The sequence below is a fragment of the Pleurodeles waltl genome, chromosome 1_1, assembly GCF_031143425.1.
Source record: "Pleurodeles waltl isolate 20211129_DDA chromosome 1_1, aPleWal1.hap1.20221129, whole genome shotgun sequence".
In the NCBI taxonomy this organism is placed as follows: domain Eukaryota; kingdom Metazoa; phylum Chordata; class Amphibia; order Caudata; family Salamandridae; genus Pleurodeles; species Pleurodeles waltl.
Window position 1 is genome coordinate 193,762,040 of NC_090436.1, and position 21,572 is coordinate 193,783,611.

The following is a 21,572-nucleotide window of genomic DNA, read 5'->3' on the forward strand; positions in this document are numbered from 1 at the left end:
GGGCCTTGGGAAGAAAACACTCAACAAACATGGAGTAAAACAGGTGTAACTGTTAGAAACGAATCCTAGCATATGTGTGCGAGTCTCTGGCTATTTATTGGTCCAGTGAAGACAGTTCTTATCCTAGCTGAACTACACTATAACAAAATCTTTTATCTTTACTGAGATCTATGTGCTCTTCAAGTGTTCCAGAGTCCTACTCCTGTCACTACGCTGTATGGTGGCAGAATGGCACAAAAACGCCCTTTGCCTCGCCACCTGCCCACTTGCAGCCTAACCTTTATTGGAACATTGGAATTTTGATATCTTCATTGAAGGCCATACAGTATCCCTGTTCAGCATGGCTAAAAGTTAGTTAATAGAGGAGATTGGTGTAGAATAAAGTGACGAAGAGCTAAGTAGAATGGCAAAGAGTTGAGTGGAGTGACGAAGAGTGTAGTGTCTTGGAGTGCGATGGACTGGTGTGTCATAGAATGGAATGGAGTGTCATGGAGTAGAGTAAAGTGGAGTTGAGTGGAGGGGAGTATAGTGGAGGGTGTACAGTGGAATAAAGTGTGGTAGAGTAGAATGTCATTGAGTGGAGTGTCCTAAAGTGGTGTAGCGTGAAGTAGAGTTGTAAAGTGGAGTAGAGTGCCCTAGAGTGAAGGGGCATAGAGTGGAATGACATATAGTGGCACAGAATGGAGTAAAGTAAAGTGTCATAGAGGGGAGTGGCATAGAGTGTCATAGCGTGCAGTGCAATGGAGTGGAGTACAGTAGAGCAAAGTAGAATGTCATAGAGTGGAGGGCTGTTGAGTGGGGTGGCATAGAGTGTGGTGCCATAAAGAGGATTAAAGTGGAATGGAGTGTCAGAGTGTGGATTGTCGTAGAGACATAGAATGGAATGGCATAGACTGGAGTGGCAAAAAGTGGAGTGGTGTGAAGTGGTGTAAAATGCAGTTGATTGGCCTAGAGTGAAGTGGCATAGAGTGGGGTAGAGTAGAGTGGAATGTGGTGGAGTGCAGTGTTGTATTGTAGAATGAAGTGTCATAGAGTGTAGTAGAGTATTGTAGAGTGGAGTATTGTGGAGTATGCATGGTGTGGTAGAGTACTGCCATTAAAGGCAAAACACTTTCATTTGAAATGACCATTACATTTGCACAAACAGTTTTACTGATTAAACTATACGGCACACAAACAATAATGGGTGGAAATGGCATCTCCTTATGTACTGATTTGTTTTGATTGCATTAAAATACATTTTTCCACCCCACCTGAGAATTACAATAAAATGTGCTTAATTTGTGCCTTCGTAATTCTGATATGTTATGAAATATCTGCACAGATCATTACAGACAATTAAATGTTGTTGTGTGCTAGAAAAAAAACTTTTCTTTCTCAGAAACCACAAGATTGTCACATAACTCCTTTCACTTTGAAGTCAGAGATGGAAAAGTAAACCTCAAACTCCTTTGGAAGACAGTCTGACTTCTGACCGCTGTCTTTGAAGGTAGAGCACATGTGAGAAGATAAGTACAAAATTTAAATACCTGTTTCCAGAAAGCGGGAACTCGTAGAAGAATACGAGGGGCAATGGTAAACATGCTTTGTTCTGCGAGAGGGACCAAGCTTGCCAATGGTTTCACACAGACTGAAAGATTTGGGCTGCATTGAACCAGTTAACTCAGTGCTGCAGGCTACCACTGAAAGGGTTGATATATGTTCAGTTTGGAAAGGGAAGGCTTTTGGAAGAGAAATTCAAGGAATCCCGTACAAATTTTAATATTCCAGATACAAAGAAAATGAATAATCCACTTGTGGAAACTTTCCTTCTAGCTGTAGACAGTTCAAACTGGACTGTGAGGAATCTCACAATAATGAAACTTTCAGAGGTGACACAACATGCACACTTTTGTCCCACTGTTTCCATTAAAAAGGAAAGGAGGAGACTCCAACACCTCACAATAAACACTGCCTCTAGGTGTGAGGTAGTCAAAGCTAAACAGTCCACAAGGCACTAAGCAACAAAGCAGACTGCAAGTAGGAGTTTGCATGTTTCTTCTTCACATTTCAGCAGGTTTCGCCACTTTTGGTGGGTTACTGAAAGGCCTTATAGTAAAAACTAGTTAGTGTAGGGAGGTTACATCCTGCTCTATCCTGTATTAGTTTCCAGTCCTTTTCCTCCTACTCAGTAGAGAGGTGTGGAGATGCATTTTCCTACCATTTGAAGTATAGCCTCTTGTTCCTGACAGAGCACTCCAAGCTCTACCACCTTCTCCTGCGCAATACAACTATGTGGCGGGGCCAATCTTGGCATAATACACAAAAAGATATGAACTTTCATAATCAGCTCAGGGGTGGGCTTCTTGAAATCCCAGTCACGTCTGAAAGATCTGATTTTAAGTCCCTTTCAGAATGTGAACATTGCAAATAACTGGCTATTCACGTGGTGAATAAATACTGAAGAGATACTCTACTCACAGTGCCAGCGATTCTTATGCCCAAAGGTAGGAGTTACTTAGCATTGCAACTAAGAAAACAGTGGTGTGACTCATAACTGGCATCCTTTTCAGATTAGGGACAATCTTAAAATAAGAACTCTGCTAAGAAAGCAGTAGACTGTCTGGAGAAGGAAGCTCTCTCCTGCAAGGGTTTTGCTGGACTGCATCCCCGGAGCAGCTTTTGAAGGCATCAGCTCAGCTGCCTGGTGGCTTAGGGATGTGCAAGGTTCTTGGTCCTGGACTGCCAGAAGTGCTGCTTCTGCCTTGAAATAAACACACTTAGGGCCTGATTTGGAGTGTGGCGGATGGGTTACTCCGTTACAGACGTCACGTCCGCTGTATTACGATCTTCATAGGCTATAAGGGGAGTTACCCCCTCCGCCAAACTCTAAATCAGGCTCTCAATGTTGAAAACATATTGGAAGAGTATATTTGCAGGAGAACGCTATCTGAGACCCAGGCTGTGCAGGAAAGACAAAGAACTGGGATCAATGCTGCATGTGGCCTAAGGGGATGTTCAGCTTTACATGTATATTTGCCCTTGACCCCAGTGTGACCTTGGAAGCCCCCAACATGACCTGAGCTTGTTTGGTTTGAAATACTGGTCTGCAAGTGGTCTATGTGGATTGTCATGAGTCAAAACTGAATAGATTCTAACAAACCACTTGAAGATCCATCAAGAGGTTGCCAAGAATTTTTCTTAATTCTTTGTTTTTTTTCAGCACAACTTTTCAGTCTTCATGGTGCATTAAAAAGAAATAAGCATTTTCTTTATCAAATGCAGGTGCACACATTAGTGAATGTGCCAAGTTAATGCATCCATGACATTGTTTAATGCAAATTGACAACTTCTCCTGTTCATCCCATTTCCTCCCAGATGGCAGTCATTAGGCATGCTGAATAATATGTTCCACAGATGGGTTCAGAGTTATTCTCCTGGCTCAGGTTTTTCAGTCATTGGCTGACCTACTTTCTGATCTATCAAACAGAGATAGAGCTCTCGGCCTCAGGGGTCATATTATGTCCCACCATGATACATATATTATTTATATATCAGGACTGCCCACCACACAAAAAGGAAGGTGTCCTCGTCTTTCATCAGCTGGTGGAACAACAGGCATACATTCCTTGTTTGTGCCACAAAATACCTGTTTGGCCCTGTTTGCACCATAGTGCACCTTTAAAAAAGTGTGAGAGGTGCAAACAGGGACAGTGCGCCCTATTACAAGTAATGTGCTGCCCCTAGGGCAGCCACAGACAAGTGCTGTCCCGAAGGCAGTGTATCAGTGATAAACAAAGTAGCTGTTTGAATCAACTGATCTTTCTCTGTGTAGGTGGCACCTGCCTGCACTTTAAAGAGGGAACAGAGATCTCCCTGCAGATGGGTGATTGACTGCACCTGCTTGCTGAAGGATGTGTTGGAGGTGCATGGAACCCGTTTTTATCTCTTGCAGTGGGTTGCACTCGGGGGCCCACACTCTTGTGGTACACAGTAAGTGCACCTCTTGATGGCTTCTAAGCCTCTGTGCCTGGGTGCATAATAGGGTGCAAGAACACAGGCAAAGTGTTTCAGTCATTAGCATGGCCACCATGTTAAATAGAGAACGTCCCTGAAGATAAAGGGGTGGTGCACTATGTGCAGCCACACTATCTATATTGCAGAAGAGGGCACACAAGCATCTGTGCCTTCTTGTGAATACTAAATGCCCTGGGGTGCACAAAAGAGGTGTGCATAATTGTTCTGTCCCAGGGCACTGTTTGAAACACAGCCCTTAGGGTTCAACTTCATACCTCCTTCCAAGCAGAGCAATAATTAGGTGTCATACAGCCTAAATGCAGAAGCCTACACTCAGTGACTTCAATAGAGTGTGTATTTTGCTCTACAAATGTTGAAAATCAAAGGCTATAAGGACATGCTCAGCAGTACCCATAAGTCGACTTGACAACCAGCGCTGTGCAAACCAAAATTACCTGAAATACTACTTTAGCAAGGAAAGAATAAAATCATTCTAGTTAGACTATGGATACTAAATTATCTATTGTGGGCAACTCACAAAAATGCTGTGACCTACATTTTCAAACACAGCCCAAATGACCAAATGTACTATTAGTTCTCGCCTCTGAGATTTCCGATAGCCTCCCTTGCATATGTGTTGTCAGTATTGTGATAAAGCCTACATCCTGACTATTAGTCTGCCAGTCCTGCACTGGTTCACCTTGTACCTATGCAACCAATTCATTCATATAGGCATCTCCAGGTCTGAGAAAGTCCCTTTTACCTGCAAAGTCCCCTAAGTCTCTATCCTGCCCCTTGTCATCTTTAACCTCTTCATGGAGACGGCTGGGGCATACAAATTCACCAGTGTGTCAACAATACACAACTCTGCATGAAAGTCTCCTCTGATCCAGGTATCCAATGCCTCAAACACAACTTGAACTTCACCCAGACCTGCCTGTCCAGCATCTACCTGAAGCTCAACCCACGTAACACGGAATTCTTGTTATTTAAGAAGAAGCAACTACTCATTCAATCCTGTCTCAATGACATGAACCTTGACCTCACAAACCACAACTTTCATCAAATGCCAAGTCACTTGGATTCACCATCGACACAAACATCATGGTCAAGGAACACAATGACCAGAAAACAAAGACACCCTGCTAGTAAAGAAAGTAAAACCGTTTCTTTCAGAAACAGACTTTAGAAATGATGCATGGGCTGCTGAAGCATGGAATGACACAGACTGTTCCAGCTGTCATGGGCTGCTCTGGGCTAGGGATGCGAGGCCTAAAGGTCAGCCTCACCCAAAGTGCTTTGTTGGCCTTTCAAAACACAATTAGTAGATTTGCTTTTTCTTTTAATTACCGTGCACCCCTCAGTCCCTACTCGCATTGCCTATTCAGGCCCCTTTCGAGGTATCCATCAAGGCTACTTGAAGTGTCTGTGGAAAGAGCAGCAGTGATTAAAGCCCCAGTTAGCACTTCCCACCTACATCTACAAAGCCACAGTTTGGGGTCCCTTGCCGCTTTGGACAACAAGAGTGGGAGAATCAAAATTCCATCAGAATGCAATCAAGTGAGAAACAGTCTAAACAATATTAAAGGGATTTTCGATTCCAAAGTAAAAAAAGACGTATAAAAAATAGAAGCTAATTGTTAATAGTGGTTTTACTTTTAGCAATTTGAAGCTAATCACCATATGAGGTGCTATTTAAACAAAAAGTGAAAATAAGAAATGTATTCTGAGACAGGGGGCTAGACTTATCAACATTTTGCAGTAGTGCAAAGTAACAAAAGTGGCACAAACTGGTGCAAAATGTTGATAAACTATTTCCTTTCCAACACAAAACGTTTTTTTAAACTAAAAAGCTATTTACAAAGTACCACAAATAGAGTTGTGTTTTAAAGTGTTTTAAAAAGCCATTTCAAATGAGGTACCTGGGCATTCTCATTCTGCCACCCATGGTTTTTACTAACAAGCCCTATGCACTAGGCAACCTAATAGTTAGTCGCTAGTTGGGAAGAAAGCAACACCACCATATCTTAATTTGGTTGCTAAGCCGAGTTGAATGAAATATTAATAGATGTGGCCTTTACTCTTCAGTGTGCAGCGAAACGTAATGCAAAGTAGTGGTTTTTGACACAAAGCCGTCGACTAACAATAGCAGACATCACCTTTTGCCAACAAACTACACCTCCTTCAGGCAGAAACAAAGTAGAAGAAACGTTTTTATTTCTCCACACTTCTCAAACTTTTGCATTGTGCTGCAGTGTACTCATTTTGGGGAAAGTTTTAAAGTTAGCCAAAAATGGTGTTTTGTACCAGACGAATATCTTTTTCATGCAAAATCCATACTAGACTCACACATACACCTTAACACTATAGTGCAAAGATGTGTGTGTGGTGCTAGGCAACATGATTGTGGGCCAGCACTTGGGATGAGAGCAGCAGCACCGTGTCTTTGTAGATATGCCTCTGTACTGCTCTCTTCCTTTCAGGCCACAGAGCACAGTGACTTTGGTTGTTGCATTAATTCCTCTTAGCAGGAATGCTCCTGTTGCTCAAGCAATGTGTATTTAGGGTGCCGTTGTTCTTGCTGCACTGTGTCATGCATGCATTTGTTTACTTATTATGTTTTGATGTGATTGGGTGAACTCTTGGGCCTTGTGGCGTTCTGCATTGTTAGGCTTTAATTGATTCTGCCTCTACTACCTCTTCTCCACCCATCCTCTGCTCCTCCTTAGTGTCATCTTCAGATCAGCCTCACAAATGGATACAACCCCAGCACTTCCGGCTCATCTTCTCTACTGTAGCCCTGTACATTGTGCTGCCCATGCAATAGGAGGCAAAAGCAATGTGCATTATTAGTGCTTTGGACATGTGTACATTGCATAGTTCTTCTGCAAACTACTTGTCCCCTGAATTTCAGCACCCTGGACCTTTTTAGCATTTCCTGTCACCCAGAAATTATCTGTTGAGCGGCAATTAAAGGTTCTTTGGTGATTAGAACAGGCTGAAATTAGGTCAGGGGCTCAAATTGAGTTCAGCATGAAGAAAATAGGGCTGAAGCCCTTCCACCCTTGTATGTAAAACCTAAACAATTTTGCAGTCCGCAATTTACAAACTTCTACATATACACACAACAGACGTTGAAAGCACTAAGACCATACAAATGGTGCACGTTTTGGTAACAATCGTAACATTTCACAGTTAAAGGTATTCCTCTTTTATTCTGGCAATCCCAGCTATATTTCCACATCTGACCAAGGACGCCAGTGCTTGGTGTGTTCTATTTTCACGTTATGGGGATGCAGCTAATTGCTTTGTTATAAAAAGGTTAAAAGCTGCCACTCATAATAATGTGGTAGCCCAATAATTAAGTGCCTCTTTGACTAGAAGACTAAATAATGTTAGACATAAGAAAAACATAAAGTGACAAACTACATAACATCCCAAATATAATTTCCAGAAGTCTAACTGAAATGGTGAGTCTGGTTAATCTAAACAACATAAGTTTTCATAGGGCTTGTGATCTATATGATGATTATTTTAACATTTGAAGATATCAGTTTATTATGGCAGAATAATCGTTGTCCTGGTTGATTAGCAGTAAACTTCATTACTCCTAATCCTGTTTTCTCTTGTCACACTCATAAATTGTGAAATAAGCCTTTCTCCAAATAGGAAGAAATCTGGAGCACACTGAAAAATCAGACCATGCCCACTATACTAGGTGCTACAAAGGGGATAGTTTCCCAGCATGTGTCCTGACTTATCCTGGCCAACTCAAGAGCTGAACTTAAGAAATGGTGTACTTTTTAATGAAAAGCACTGATGAGTAATCAAAACATTACCTCTACATCCCTCGTCCTTCTCATTACAGAGGTAAACCAAAGCCAAAAAAACAGCCTGAGTAGACTCCCATGGAGAGGAGTAAGAGCCAAGGAGCAGGGTAAAGCGATTGATGAACAAATCCATCAAGTAATGGAAAATGAAGAACCCTTCACCAATTCTCAGTGGCTATAAAAGTTACAAAACAATGATCAGACAAACAAAAACTGTCAGAACATTCCAACAAATATATCAATACTGCCCTCTTTACATCCACTGAACTCAAGGTTTTCCCATCCGGAGAAGACTGTGAAGGGAAAAAGACATATAAAACAATATGGCATATTTAAGAAAAGTGGCACTGCACCCAGTGCAGCAGTATAGAGGTAGACTGACCTTACTTAAGAGTGTCTACCCACGGTGCTATGTGGTTACCTACCCTGATACCTACAGGTAGAAGTATGTATTAATTAACACCTAATAAATTCAAGAATAAATGGCTTATCCTAATCAAGTAAAACTCTTCAAGATAATGTACGATCAATAGAGAAAGAGTAGTGGGAATCACGTGACGGGGGCAAAACACTATTATCCCCGAGTCTTCGTGAGGGAGTACTCATAAGTCAGCACATATGGATCCAAAATCTTTTACAGTGCGATCTATAAACAAAACAGTTCTTTTGGGTAAATTCTTGTGTTTTGCCGTCATGCCGAGGAGTTTCACACACACTCCTGAGACCTTACTCTGTATCTCTTCTATACCTTATACTTCTAGATGAGACGGAGGGCTTACACGTCCTTTTTCTCTACATACATGCCAGCTTAATTATTGGGGAGCAAGACACAGCGCCCCCAACACAAGAATTTACCCAAAAGAACTGTTTTGTTTATAGATGGCACCGTAAAAGATTTTGGATCCATACGTGCTGACTTATGAGTACTCCCTCACGAAGACTTGGGGATAATAGTGTTTTGCCCCCGTTACGTGATTCCCACTACTCTTTCTCTATTGATCGTACATTATCTTGAAGAGTTTTACTTGATTAGGATAAGCCATTTATTCATGTTAACACCTTACTTATGCTTTGCCCTGAGGAAGTCAATGAGATTAATTTCTCGGAGACGAAACACGTGTTGGCTGTTGGATGTTGTTGTGATGACCACATATGGAATCTTTCTGATGTGATGAACATGTATGAAAACCTCGCACAAGAATAAAGACACTGAACTTTAACTCTGTTTGGATTATATATTGATTCTCCGAAGACCAAGAACCTACCTGCACAGACTCTTATCTTATTTCATACGAGTGCCCTGGCCTTTTGAATCAGCTTGGTTTTTCCTATTGGAGAAACACTGGAGGTGCTGAGAGGACCCTCCGTTCGGGAGCACCGTATTTACTATTGATTGTTAAAGAAATGTTTTGGTGATATTCTGTTAGCGCCTATCCCTATAATTTTCCCCCCTTTTCTTCACATAATAAATTCAAAACATTGCAACCACAGCACTTTCTTTGTTCAAAACATGTTTAGTATTCGACAGCGAACACATGATTAAACTTCCTGACAGCACAGGGCCAAAACGCCAGGTGATAGGAGACACAATCACTGGGCTTATCATGGCCTGTGTATAAAAATAAAAATAATATTTTTCTGAATACACTACTCCAAGGACATATCTCCCATAATATCCTTCGTACCGACCACTCTACTGGCAACCTCTTTTGGAGTACACTACCTCCTCTCCGCATTCGCTAATCAGTGGAGTGCTATTTTAGACTCTATTACAAGTTTCCCTTGGACCTTCGGGACACTCATTGCCTTAATAAAGTCACTTTGTGACGAAACACGTATTGGCTGTCAAATACTAAACAACTGTAATCAAGAACTATACGGAAACATGAACTGATTCAAAGTTTCATGATAAAAGACCTGGCAACACAAGACAGATTGGTCTGAAAGACTTATGTTACTACTTTTTAAATGTTTTGAACAAAGAGAGTGCTGTGGTTGCAATGTTTCACAATAGAATACTCAAGGATTTTCAAGAAGGGAAGTCTGCACAGTAAAAAAACAGTCCAACAATCCATTGAGCCGAAGCGATTGCAATCAGAAAAATAAACTTCATAGTCAGAAACTTAGGATCAACAGAAGATAAATGTTCAAAAGGAGAGACCCAAAGTGATTGTAAAACCAGAAGCAAGTCCCATGGAGGAGGCAAAAAAACCTAGACACCGGGCGAGCGAAGAAAAAACCTTTCCTGACAAGGGGAAACCAGTGTCCTCTTGTCCCAAACTGACTAACACATCATGAAATGCCTTAATTGCTGCCATTGTCCTCTTAAAGAAGGGACAATAACATTTTCCTGAAAATTAACCCAAGTGAAACAGTAAACAGAGGAAAGTTTACATTGAGTAGGGGAGAGACAGTGAGTAGTGCACTAACAATAGAAAACTTTCCTGAAAACCTTTCAAGAAAAACAGTAAGACAGAAGTGAGTTTACATTGAATAATGGAGAGACCGTGGGTAGTGCACCGATAGAAACATTTTCCCTGCCCAGAATAGAATTCCAAAGTGGAGGGACATTTAGATGGGCATGGACAATAAAAGGGAAACCAGGACCTGGATATCAAGAATGGAACTATTGGTCTACATTCACTGTTTTATCTTGATTCCAAAGACACATCTGAGGGATCAGTGGTAAAGGAGGGAAGGCATGGAGTAGATAACAAGGCCAAGGGAAGTCTAGAATCATCCACCTTCCAAGGCACTGGAGTGGGATAACAGTAACAGAACCTGGGCAGTTGGGAATTTTCGGTGGAGGCAAACAGGTCTACAAAATGGCTACTGAGCCTTCTGCATAATTTCCTGAAAATAGATGGACAAAAGGACAGATTTTGGAAGAATGGAAATATCCAAACCTCTAACGATTAGGGGTGGGTGGGAACCTCTGCTCCACTGGTGGAGCTAACGGAGTTTTAGGCGCTCCACGCTCTGCTTGGAGCAAGGAGTTCGTCCAAAAACTCAGCTAGCCCTCCCAGCAAAGCAGAGCTTACCTGGTGAACACTGCAGCCCAGTTATGGGCTACACAGTACAAGCACTGACAGTCTACACTTGCGCTGTGCAGCTCACAACTGGGCTGCAGTACGCACTCTCGGTCCGACCGACGTTGATGTGGCAGCATAGAGCTGTTGCCAGCACCAACTCCAATCCACCAGGCCTCCCTCTGCCACCCGGGCTGGGCCCAAGAGCAGGGGGCAGAGGGAGGCAGAGCACCAGGCCGCTGCAGAGGAAAAGAGGAGAAGAGGACCCCCTGGAGGACCGAGGTAAGTCCTCGTCTCTCTTTTCTTTTTCCTTGTTTGTGCACACTGGTGCACAAACAAGGACTGCAATGGCAGATTTTGCTGCCTACGGCCCTGGCCTGAAAGCGTAGGCAGCAAAAGAAAGCTGCAGTTTCAGGCCTCTTGTGCCCGGCCTGTCCCGTAACCAGTCCATACGGTACAGGTCGGTGCGCAAGGGGCCTGAAATGGCAGCTTTCACTGCTTACAATCCCCTCCTGAATGCGCCCGATCTTGGAGGCACTAAGCGGGTCACCGAACTCCACCTCTGAGGAATTCCACAGAGTTTTTAATCAACTCCATGGAATTCCACAGAGTGGAACTCTGTGAACTCCACCCAGGCCTACTAACTATAGGGCTACTAGACAGAGAAATTGATGGAGGTCTTCCCTTCCTTAATTCACATAAGCAAAGTCACTGTATTGTTTGTTTGTACTAGAATATGTTGTCCCTTCATTTGATGTTGGAAGTGACAAAGATTGATACGCTGCAGACAGATCTCCCCTCTTGAAGAGTGCCTTTGGCCTATCAATTCACAGTATCTTTAAGCCAAAAGTGCCCCATAAGTGGCACCCCACCCTAAGGGACTGACTTACCTTCTTAGCACCATCAAGAAAACCGCATGAAGTGGAACACCTCTCAGTAAAGATTCTAGGATCAGCCACCAGTGTAGCTGAAAATGTAGTGAACTTGATGCAGAAATCAACAAGCCGTACTTCTGAGACTTCACACTCCAATGATGTATAATATAAAATAGATGAGGATGAAGATGCAGACGTATGCAAAGAACTGTAAATATGCATGAGGCTGTATGTACCTGAACTTTCAAGGACAGTCTGGCTTGAGCAGGACTGAGAGACAGTAAAGATGCTAATGTGGTCCTTAATCTTTCTGCTCTGAATTCAAGCAGATAAAACATATCTAGGTCTGTATAGAAATGGGTTCCAATTAAAGTTCTGTTCCCAGTTGGCTTTGTTCGGCATGGTGGTAGCTCAAGAGAAATTCTTGCAGCATTATACAAGATCAAAGAGCTTCTTTTCCTTTTAAAGTTTCTTCCAGAGAAGGAGTAATTACACGCTATTCGTCTCGGTAAAGACCCCTATTCTAAACCTGAAGATGGAGAAGAGCAACAATGAATCCACCATCTTGGTAAATACTCTTGAAATAGAGCAAAGTCCAAAGGAGAAGACCCTGTACTGTTGGTGACATACAGCTATTGAATATGAAGTGAAGCATCCAGGACATTGATCAATAATATGAATGCTCCCTCCGGAACCAATGAAATTATTCCGCACGGCCTTTACTTTCAAGGGAATCTTCTGTACCCATAGGCTGACTCTTCGAAGGCCAATGAGCATCTGGAATACCCCTACTGACTTGAGAAAAAGAAAGATTATGCAGAATTCTCTGGTCCCTTAGTCCTCTCTGAATATATTAACTAATACTTGCTTTTATAAAGCGGAAAAGACTACTTGAAGCATGGCAGGCCTCTCTGAATGAAAATATGGTCCTGGTGTACTTATTCTCAAAGAGTCTGTAAGAATATTGGAAAACGTGATTTGATATCTCTTCCTCATACGCTAGATCCCAAATGTCTGAAGTGAGTTTTCCCAGCTGTCTGTGAAATGGTGTATCCATAACTCTAACTAGCCAGTCTGAGCCATTTCCAGCATAGTCAGGAACACCATGTTATTGCTGGAGAGGAAGATATTCCTTCCTATTCGAAACAACCAGAAAACCTTTACCTTTATGGTGCTTGTTAAGGTGGAGACATATAGCTTATGGACTGTCTAAAATCATATCTCGTATGTGAGAACTGCTCAATGTGAGGTGTTAACGACCTTTGTTTTTATTTAGTATAGGACAGATACATTGAGAGTAATTAACAAGCAGTAATATAGACAACTAATTGGCACTCCCTCAATATCAGTAGGAAGGATATGTGTGTTAAAAATCAAACCTGCGATCTGCTAGTCACGTCCCACAACGTCAGGTGTGTTAAGCCACTGAGCTCAATATTTGGGGACATGTGCGCATTTGCGCAGCTTCAAACATGCAAATGCTGCATGCCCTATTGGGAAGACTGAAAACATCCCTTCAATCAGCACTCAGGTAGGAGTCTCATCCTGGACCTGCAATGATAAACCTTGCACAAGCACTTTGTTCTGCTACCAAAAGAAATGTGAGCAAATTGGCAAAAAATGTTATCTTGAAATAACTTTGCGAAACATGATTCTAATATGCTTCATACTGAAATTGGTAGAAGTTACGTTTTTTAGTTTTCAATGCAGTAACTTCTCTTTTCAAAGATTACTGACAGTAGCCCATAAGGTGTCATATCCACAAAAAAACACATTTGTTCTTATCTATTGGGGTTTGTCCACTATGCTTACAATGCTACAATGGCCATGTTATTACTCTTTTTTCTCACATTACCTCTGAGGTAGCTCTGCCCGATTCCTTGAAGTGAGGCCCAACACCCCCGCTTGAAGTGTTAGTTCCGCCCCCTTGTAGCGTTAGCCACGACCCCTTGTTTGAAGCATTATTTCAATGTTATTTCAACACTCCCCCCACCGTTCCCAATTCCCCCGCCCCAAGGTATGTCTAGTTGTGCCGCTGGTTGCAACCATGCTCTCTTTTCAAAAGGTAAACGTGCGTACCTGACTCGCTTGTCTCACTCTCCTAAAAACCATCGGGCCACTATCCTTAATCAATAAAATAACCCTCTTCGGACAGGTCGAGAGTAGGACATGCTCTGACTGGACAACAGCATGCCTCTTGGATCTCTTGAAGAGGTATATAGAAAGAACGCTACAAGGCAGTGTTTTAAGTGGGCAGGTACTGTCCGGTACTCAGTACCTGAACTTCTATGTTTCCACTCAAGGCACCGCTGCAAAGTTTAACTGTGTATATCCGAATGCAGTTCGGTGTAAATGTTTAATAGGTTCAGTGTGAACTCCGGTTTCTGGGCGCCTACAGTAGCTCCCATTGCACTGACGCCAGGAGAGCCGGTGTCTGGTCTTCTGAGAGGAAGGGGTCTCCCTCCCGACTGAAACATTCCCACTCATCCCCTTACACCTCAGTGAAGTGCTCGCTGCTCCCTTCTCCTCAGTGGGGCGCTTCCGTCGAAGGTGTGTTTTAGAGAACCCCGGCACTGACCCTAGCCAGCCACTCAAATACAGGTTCTCCTCCCTGGACACACCCCGGGCACAAGACAGGAATCACCGACCCACGTTCGGGGAACCCTCCCGTGCGCCATGACACCCCACGCAGTGCGCGCTACTCGGTGTCTTCAATGAAGCGGGGAGGGGGTGCTTGGGAAGACACGGTTCTCTGTTTAACCAGCCACCCAAATACAGACACTCTTACCAAGCCCCCCACACCGCCTAAAAAGATGGGCATCTTCAGTGGTCCTGCGAACCGCCCGAACTACCCTCACACTCGATGCAGTGCGCTCTGCCGAGGGTGCCTTCTGGTGCAAGACGTTCCGCTCACCATCTCTCCAACACATCTGCTTTCGTACAGCGACCCTCACTCCCTCCACGCCTCTATGCAATGTGCGCTGCTCCAGTGTATTCAAAAAGACCCTTTCAGTTCAGGGTGCTAGATATAGAACAACTGCCGCCTCCATCCGCCTTCCGGACCACTCACCCAAACACGAGACCCCCGCCCACTTACCCACTCTCGGGGAATATTCGCTGTGTCGCCCCACACCTAATGCTGCGAACTCTGTCCCCGGATATTCGACGGGTTGGTTAATACTGGGTCGTGCATTATGGAACACATGGCCCTGTCCACAGCTAGTTGCCCAAATCACCTTACAGGGCACCATTCTCCCTCCCCAAAAGAGAGCGGTCACGCTTCCTTATTCGGGACCCTCGTCAAGGGCCCCCACACCTCATGCTATCGGTGAGTGGCTGTCAGCTGGTCGTGGGGGGACACCCTCCACCCCTAAGTACGGGTTCTCTTCTAGTAACATCTCTTTACAGAATAGAGAAAGGGGGTCCCCTTCTCTTCACACCAACATTCAGTGAACATTGACAGCCAGCGATGCCTTCTATGCGCCCCAAATTGACGGCAGGTCAGCTGAACACTCGGTTCTCCCAAGTCCCACCCCTCAGGTACGGGATCCCGCTCCTACCACCCCAAGCATCCTCACGCCCCCAGGTGATGCGCATTGCTGGGTGTATTCAGGGCGGCCCTGGAGGAGCCTATGGGGAACATAGTGTTCCTCCAGTCCAAGCGCAAGGACAAGTTCGTTCTGCGCGCTCATAGCTCATTCTCTACTACATCAGCACAGTACGAGTGCTACATTTATTGAAAGCTGTAGTTGAGAACACACAGCGCCTGTCCCGTAGTTCATAGAGTCCAAAAGTTGGGATACGTATCTGGATGACCTGGCCACCAAAATTATTTCCCCCCTGCGTACTTGCCACCCTGCGTGTCCCGCTGAAGCATTTCCATAGAGGGGGGTTCTCTGATGATGGCTTATTTGGGCAATTCATTGTTGCCTAATGTCCCACCAAGTCCACTGTCTGTGTGGCACGAAATACCCCCTGGACACCCCAAAGTTCATCCCCGCTCCCAGCTTTCTCGTGGCCCCATACTATAGTGTGCGCTCTGCCTCGGTTTTCAGAGGAGATCCATGTTGTTTTCAGCTCAAGGGTTTCCTTGCCCCCACCTGCAGCCCCACAAGCACGGAAGACACTTATGGAAAATGCCAGAGCACCCCTTGCAAGCGCGCCCTCGCCCGTGCGCTCTAGCGCAGTACATTCATCGGAATGGTATCTGTTGATGTGTGCTTCGGGGGACACCCGGTCTCCACCCTCCTCGTGCTCCCTGGGGATGCCTCTGCGCGCGCGGAGTACACATCCAACGAGCTGTAATCAGGGGTCTGTAGCGCAAAATAATTAGATTCAGCTTGGAACAGAAGACGCATTTTTTGGCTCCACTGGCGCACAAAGAATGTGTCAAGAGCGCCGGGACGCCGTCAGAGAGTGTCGGCTGCGCATTGACTCACCCTGGTTTTATAGGTTCCTGCCGCAGCCCGGCTGGGGCAGCTTGGGCCCGGCCGCCCAGCCGCGAGCCATGGAACAGAGAGTGTTCTGTCCACGTGGGCTTGCGCCGCTCTTTCCCTTCAGACTATATGGCTAAGAAGACATTTGCTGATTTTGCTCAGCACAAGAAGTTGGTTGTTGTTTGTCCCCGTCCCCTCTCGTAAACACATATTTCCACTGACTTTTCATTAAAAAACAGAAAACTGGACGTTTATTGAGTTGAACGGCCGGGTCTCAGATTAGAAACGCGTTCCTGCATAACATGTATTTCTCAAGCTTAAATGGGAGACCCTCGCTTCGGCTACCCCTTGCTTGATGCCAATACACCGCTTTAAATATACCACTTGAATAGCTGGCACGCTAAACTATTTCTTAAATAAAGGCGGAGACACTTCACACGTTATAGTATCTTTCAGAAAGTGTTTGAAATTCCCTCTCCACACCCAGACATCTGAAGTTTGTAAGTGCTTGAAATTCCTGTTCCACATTCAGACATCTCAAGTTGGCCCGTCTCGTGCGTGCGTGGTTCGTCCATTCTTTTTCTCATATTTGCATTTTTGTGCGCTTGGCTCTCTCATTCCGTCTTAAATGTAGGACTAACACAAATGCATAATGCATAGACACAGTCCGGCACTGAATATGCCGCTGGCGCCCAATACAAGACACTTTGAGATCCCAGCTCTTCTCTGTTCAAACTGTGTGCCCGTGTACAGCCGCAATGTCAGTGGAATGACAGAGTATAGGAGGCCCTCGTTCTGACATCAAAGGGGACATCAGCACTCTAGTTTTAAAATGTGCATCATCTTTATAGGTTTAGGGGAACCCAAAAGAAAAAGGCTTGAATAACCCCAACCACCCCGACACACATACACACAGAGACCTAACAGGCAGGCATTATTGTATGCTAGACTACTGAGACTTAGGTCACTGTCCTCCAGCAGGCCAAGGTGGGCGCGTGGCAGCTTCATGGCACTGTGTTGTCAGTTCTTTAGTTATAGTCCATATAAACCTATACAGACCCACAGTACTAGGCAGGGGTAGACATTAAAACAGTCCAGTTGATCAAAGGGTTGCATCTTGCGAGGCTCTTTGAATAACGAGGTCTGAATGCAAGCTGGGCCGACTCCTTCTTTCATCCTTCAAGCAACCAAAATCACCATGATTTAACATTCAAATAGCATAACCAGTATTTTCTACAGTGCTTTAAGTCATCTATCTGAGAAGGAAGTGTGTAAACAGCAAGTCCTTTAAACGTTAAAAAAAAAGCTATTGTTATATGTTTTGTGCCCAGCTTCTACTTTTAATGGACACGTTTTATAGTGCAACGGAGAAAGCCATACACTTGGCCACCAAATGAGGTGTGCAATTAGCCTTTTACGGTAACAAGTCTCTCAGCGCGTGCTACAAACTGGAAAAGTTGCATTACTAGCACAGAGCTGCCTCTGTTGGAATTTACTAATTGCTGCTCTTTTTACCCAACAAAATGTCAATCTTTCTGATCTTGGAAGGATAAGTCATGAGTCAACCATGACAGGATACAAATGTAAGTCTCCAGAGTATTGTCTTCAGCAGGTGCATAAACCCACCACAACACCATACTGCTATAACTCAGGACCTCCAGGTGACACCCAGATCTCAGTACAGTTGTCCAATAAAAAAAAAAACTTTGATTCTCCACAACCAACAACTCTAAATCTCACCCTATACCGCTCTCAATATATCCTCTACCTCCACTCTCTGACTCACCCTAAACCTCATTCTACTACTATGATTTCCAAAATAACTCTTTCCTCCTCTATAACTCCTTGGATCACCCCAAACCTCATGTTACTGCTAAGATCTCCTTGACAACCCTTTCTAAATTCTGCCCCCATGTATTCTTCATTTGACTCATCCCAATCCTCATTTTACTACTATGCTCTCCCTAATCTATTTCTAGAGATTCTTCCCTCCTCCATCTCTCCTTTTACTCATCCCAAACCTCATCTTACTACTAGGATCTCCCAAATAACCCTTTCTAGACTCTTCCCTCTTCTATCCCTCCATTATCCGATTCTATTCAACTAACAGACTCCCATGTCTGCCTCTCAAGTTAACTCATATTTCCCTATACTAGTCCACCACTGATCCTTTTTGGGCTCCGGAGTAACGTGCTACTCGTCCCCCTCGTCAGGGGTAGTAAGTGCTACATAAATACAATCACAATTACAATACACAGAACTATCTCAGTACTAAATAGATAAAAGCGCCTGGGCTGTTCATTAGATGATTTTCAGCTGCTGAAAGAAGGCCCTGAGTTTTGAACTGTTTATTACTCTGGGACCTGCAGTTCATAAACACATCTCTGCAATAGACACCACAACTAATGCAATCACTAACTGGGATGTACAACTGTGGCCTAAATGTTACAGGCAGCTCAAGCTCACTCACTGCTAACTCACTCACTGCTAACAATGGAATCAGTGGCCTTCATTGTCAGGTAGATATCTGATGCCCTTACGAACCGGCCTGGCTATCTCAGTTTGATCTATTGAACCTGCAGCCTTTAGTTGACACAATTAGATATGCAGCAGGTTCCGAGCCTACTGAGCTATTTTATCTAATTTGCATGTCGCACAGAGTTGTCTTTAGCAGGTGCATGGACCTGGACCCACTAATTTCACTTATGGTAATTTAGATCTTCAGATTTCAGAGGAAGGGATTTTGTCAACTGTGCTATCTGAACATGCAGATTGCAGCAGGAGCAGAGCCCATTGGTATGCCTTACTATAATTTGAAACTAATACTTGCAGGTCATACTTGGGTGTCTTTAATAGATGCACAGGCTACGCATGGAAATAAAACCTACAACTTCCTGGATGACACAGACATTTGGACCTGCATCCAGGGTCGGACTGGGACAGAAAAGAGGACCAGGCACCAAACTAAAAGTGCCTCCCATTAGCAATGCACAGGGCTAAAACATTGGGCCACATATGCAAATACGATAATGTGTAAAAACAATCTGTATATGTATTTTGCAAGGCAAGTGTGACTGCATTCGTTTGAGCTTGCTGCAGGCAATGTTTGTGGTAATACCAGAAAAATAATCGGCCCCTCAGACCATAAAACAGGCCCACCAACATCCAACAAATCAGTCCTTACACTGACATGTCAGACCAGACCTTCGGGCACTGCCAGGTTTCTCTATATGGCTATCTGACCCTGCCTGCACCCTACCCTCTGAGCTCAGTACTTTTTGAACATATGACCTGCATCATACACACACATCAATGCACCAGTCTCTGCCAAACCAACCGAGCTGCCTTCTGGTGATTTATCTTGACCTGTGACCTGCAGTTCAAGCTCAAATGGATTTCACAGGTGCAGACAATCAGTAGGCAACGGTAACTGTAATTTATACCTTTCACCTCCAGGAGATACAGTTTTCCGGGCGTCATCGTACTGACTGCATTGTATAAGCACCATTCAAGCGCACGGCCCCCAAGTTACTTGCATTTGTCTTCAGAATGAGCATAATTCTACTGCGTTGACATCAGAACAGCTAACTGTGACCAACAAGTCACAGACAACTCGTTAGCTATTCCATAAACCTACTGAGCTATCGCGCTGGGATTTGCCACAGCCTCTCACATGTAACACAGACACTGCCCGGAGAAGGCACTCTGCGCTCGCGGCTCTCGCTCAGCTGCTCCCGCGCACACTCCCGCCAGCCTCAGGTGGTGGTCCTGGCACAAACAGTGGCACTCACCTCTCTCGCTCCCCTGGATGGCGTGCACCACGTCGTCGGCGTCGACATGCTTGGTGTCGTCGAAGCTGTGGAAGGCCATGTGGAAGCCCTCCTCCTGGAAGGCCACGTGCACCCCCTCGACGGTGAAGTAGCAGTTGCGCTCCACCTTGTCGTCGCTGTAAACCAGCATGGCGCGGTTCCACTTGTGGTAGCGGAACATGGCCAGGAACATCTCGCCCATCTTGGAGTAGGCGGGCGAGACACGCGTCAGGTGCGAGTACTCGCCGGTCTTCAGGGTGAAGCCGGTGGCCAGGGCCCCGGCCGAGATCATGGGCACGTTCCAGTGCGCGGCCAGGCGCGCAACGGGCGCAGCCGCGTACTCGCAGACGGGGCCCAAGATGAGGTCGGGCCGCTGGCGGTCCAGGGCCAAGTCCACCAGGCTGAAGAGCGCCTTGTTTCCGCACTCGGAGTCCCCGTAGTCCACGCTGAAGCGCACGCCCGGCAGGCGCGTCCCGTTCTCGCGCAGGGTGCGCAGCGCGTACTCGATGGCCGGCCTGACCCGTGCGAGGGAGAACATGTACATGTTGTCCTTGGGCAGCAGCACCAGCATGTTCACCTTGTCATCGTCCACGGGGCTACTGCTGCCTGACCTTGACACAAGACTCAGGGAGAGGCTGAAGAGCAAGAAAAGGGATGGCATTCTTGGAAGTAACAGTAAGAGATGGGCCATTTTCCTAGGAACGGACTGCACTTGTTCTCCCCTTTCTCCGGATTCTGTGAATGCAAAAGTTGTTTAAAATGTTAGAACTTCAAGCTGCAGAGAAAAGGCGGAGCGGCTGCATGCGCTTGAAATAGTACTCCTTTTCTCCTATAGTCACAAGGGGTCTTGGAGTGCACCGCTCAGCGCTGCCATTGGTGGAGCATCTCCTGTTTGATCTTGTGCAGTCTCCCTGGTTCTTGCCATAGGCTCTGTTTAAATAGTGTGGCAGCCAAGCTCGTTACCACACATGGTGCTCAGAGGAAGAGGCTCGCTTTTTTCCCCCCCTTCAGGAGTTACTCATTAACATTCCTGCGTCATTCCTCAGCCACCCGCCTCTTTCTTAAAGCTGCACACTCCCGGGGCTACCCGACGCTGCATTGTTTGCAGGGGGCGTGGGGAGAAAGGGCAGGAGGGAGGGCGCTGATACTGAAATGTCACCTCATTTGACTGGGGGCAGCGCTCGTAGCGCAGGGGCTCGCGCGCAGCCTGCAGATGCCTTTACCTGCCGAGGCTCAGGTTTAACAGCGATCACTCAAAACCTTTTGAAGCGCAAGAATGTCAGGAAGGCAAAGCGCACACACCACAACTCACGTGTATGGGTAATCAGAAATAGCACTGCTGCTCGTGCCGAAGTAGGTTGTATTGTAATTACGTTTATATAGCGCTTACCTCGCCTGACGAGGCATTAAAGCGCTTAGTTTATTGCATATTTTCACTTTACTCTGGCTATGACTTGCTTGTTAAAGGAAGCAGCGCCAGTCACTGTCACTCACAGTTCTTTGGATTTTGAGAGGCTGTGCATTCGAGCTTTTCATCGTGTAATCGTTGGAGAGAACAGGGATGCTTGGACCCACCTGCATTCGAATCGCGCTGCTC

The 21,572-nt window shown here is 45.1% G+C and overlaps 1 protein-coding gene across 2 annotated transcripts in view; it reads right to left on the reverse strand.

Annotated features, from left to right (window-relative positions):
• Positions 1-20,974, reverse strand: part of NPR3 (natriuretic peptide receptor 3) — a 179,643-nt gene extending 158,669 nt beyond the window's left edge. The window contains exon 1 of one of the 2 annotated variants that reach the window (XM_069220501.1): positions 19,958-20,974. In XM_069220501.1, coding sequence (XP_069076602.1) covers positions 19,958-20,666 — 709 coding nt within the window. In that variant the 5' untranslated portion in view covers positions 20,667-20,974. The remainder of the gene's footprint in view (positions 1-19,957) is intronic. The other variant, XM_069220510.1, reaches the window with a different exon arrangement.
• Positions 20,975-21,572: the final 598 nt, after the last annotated feature.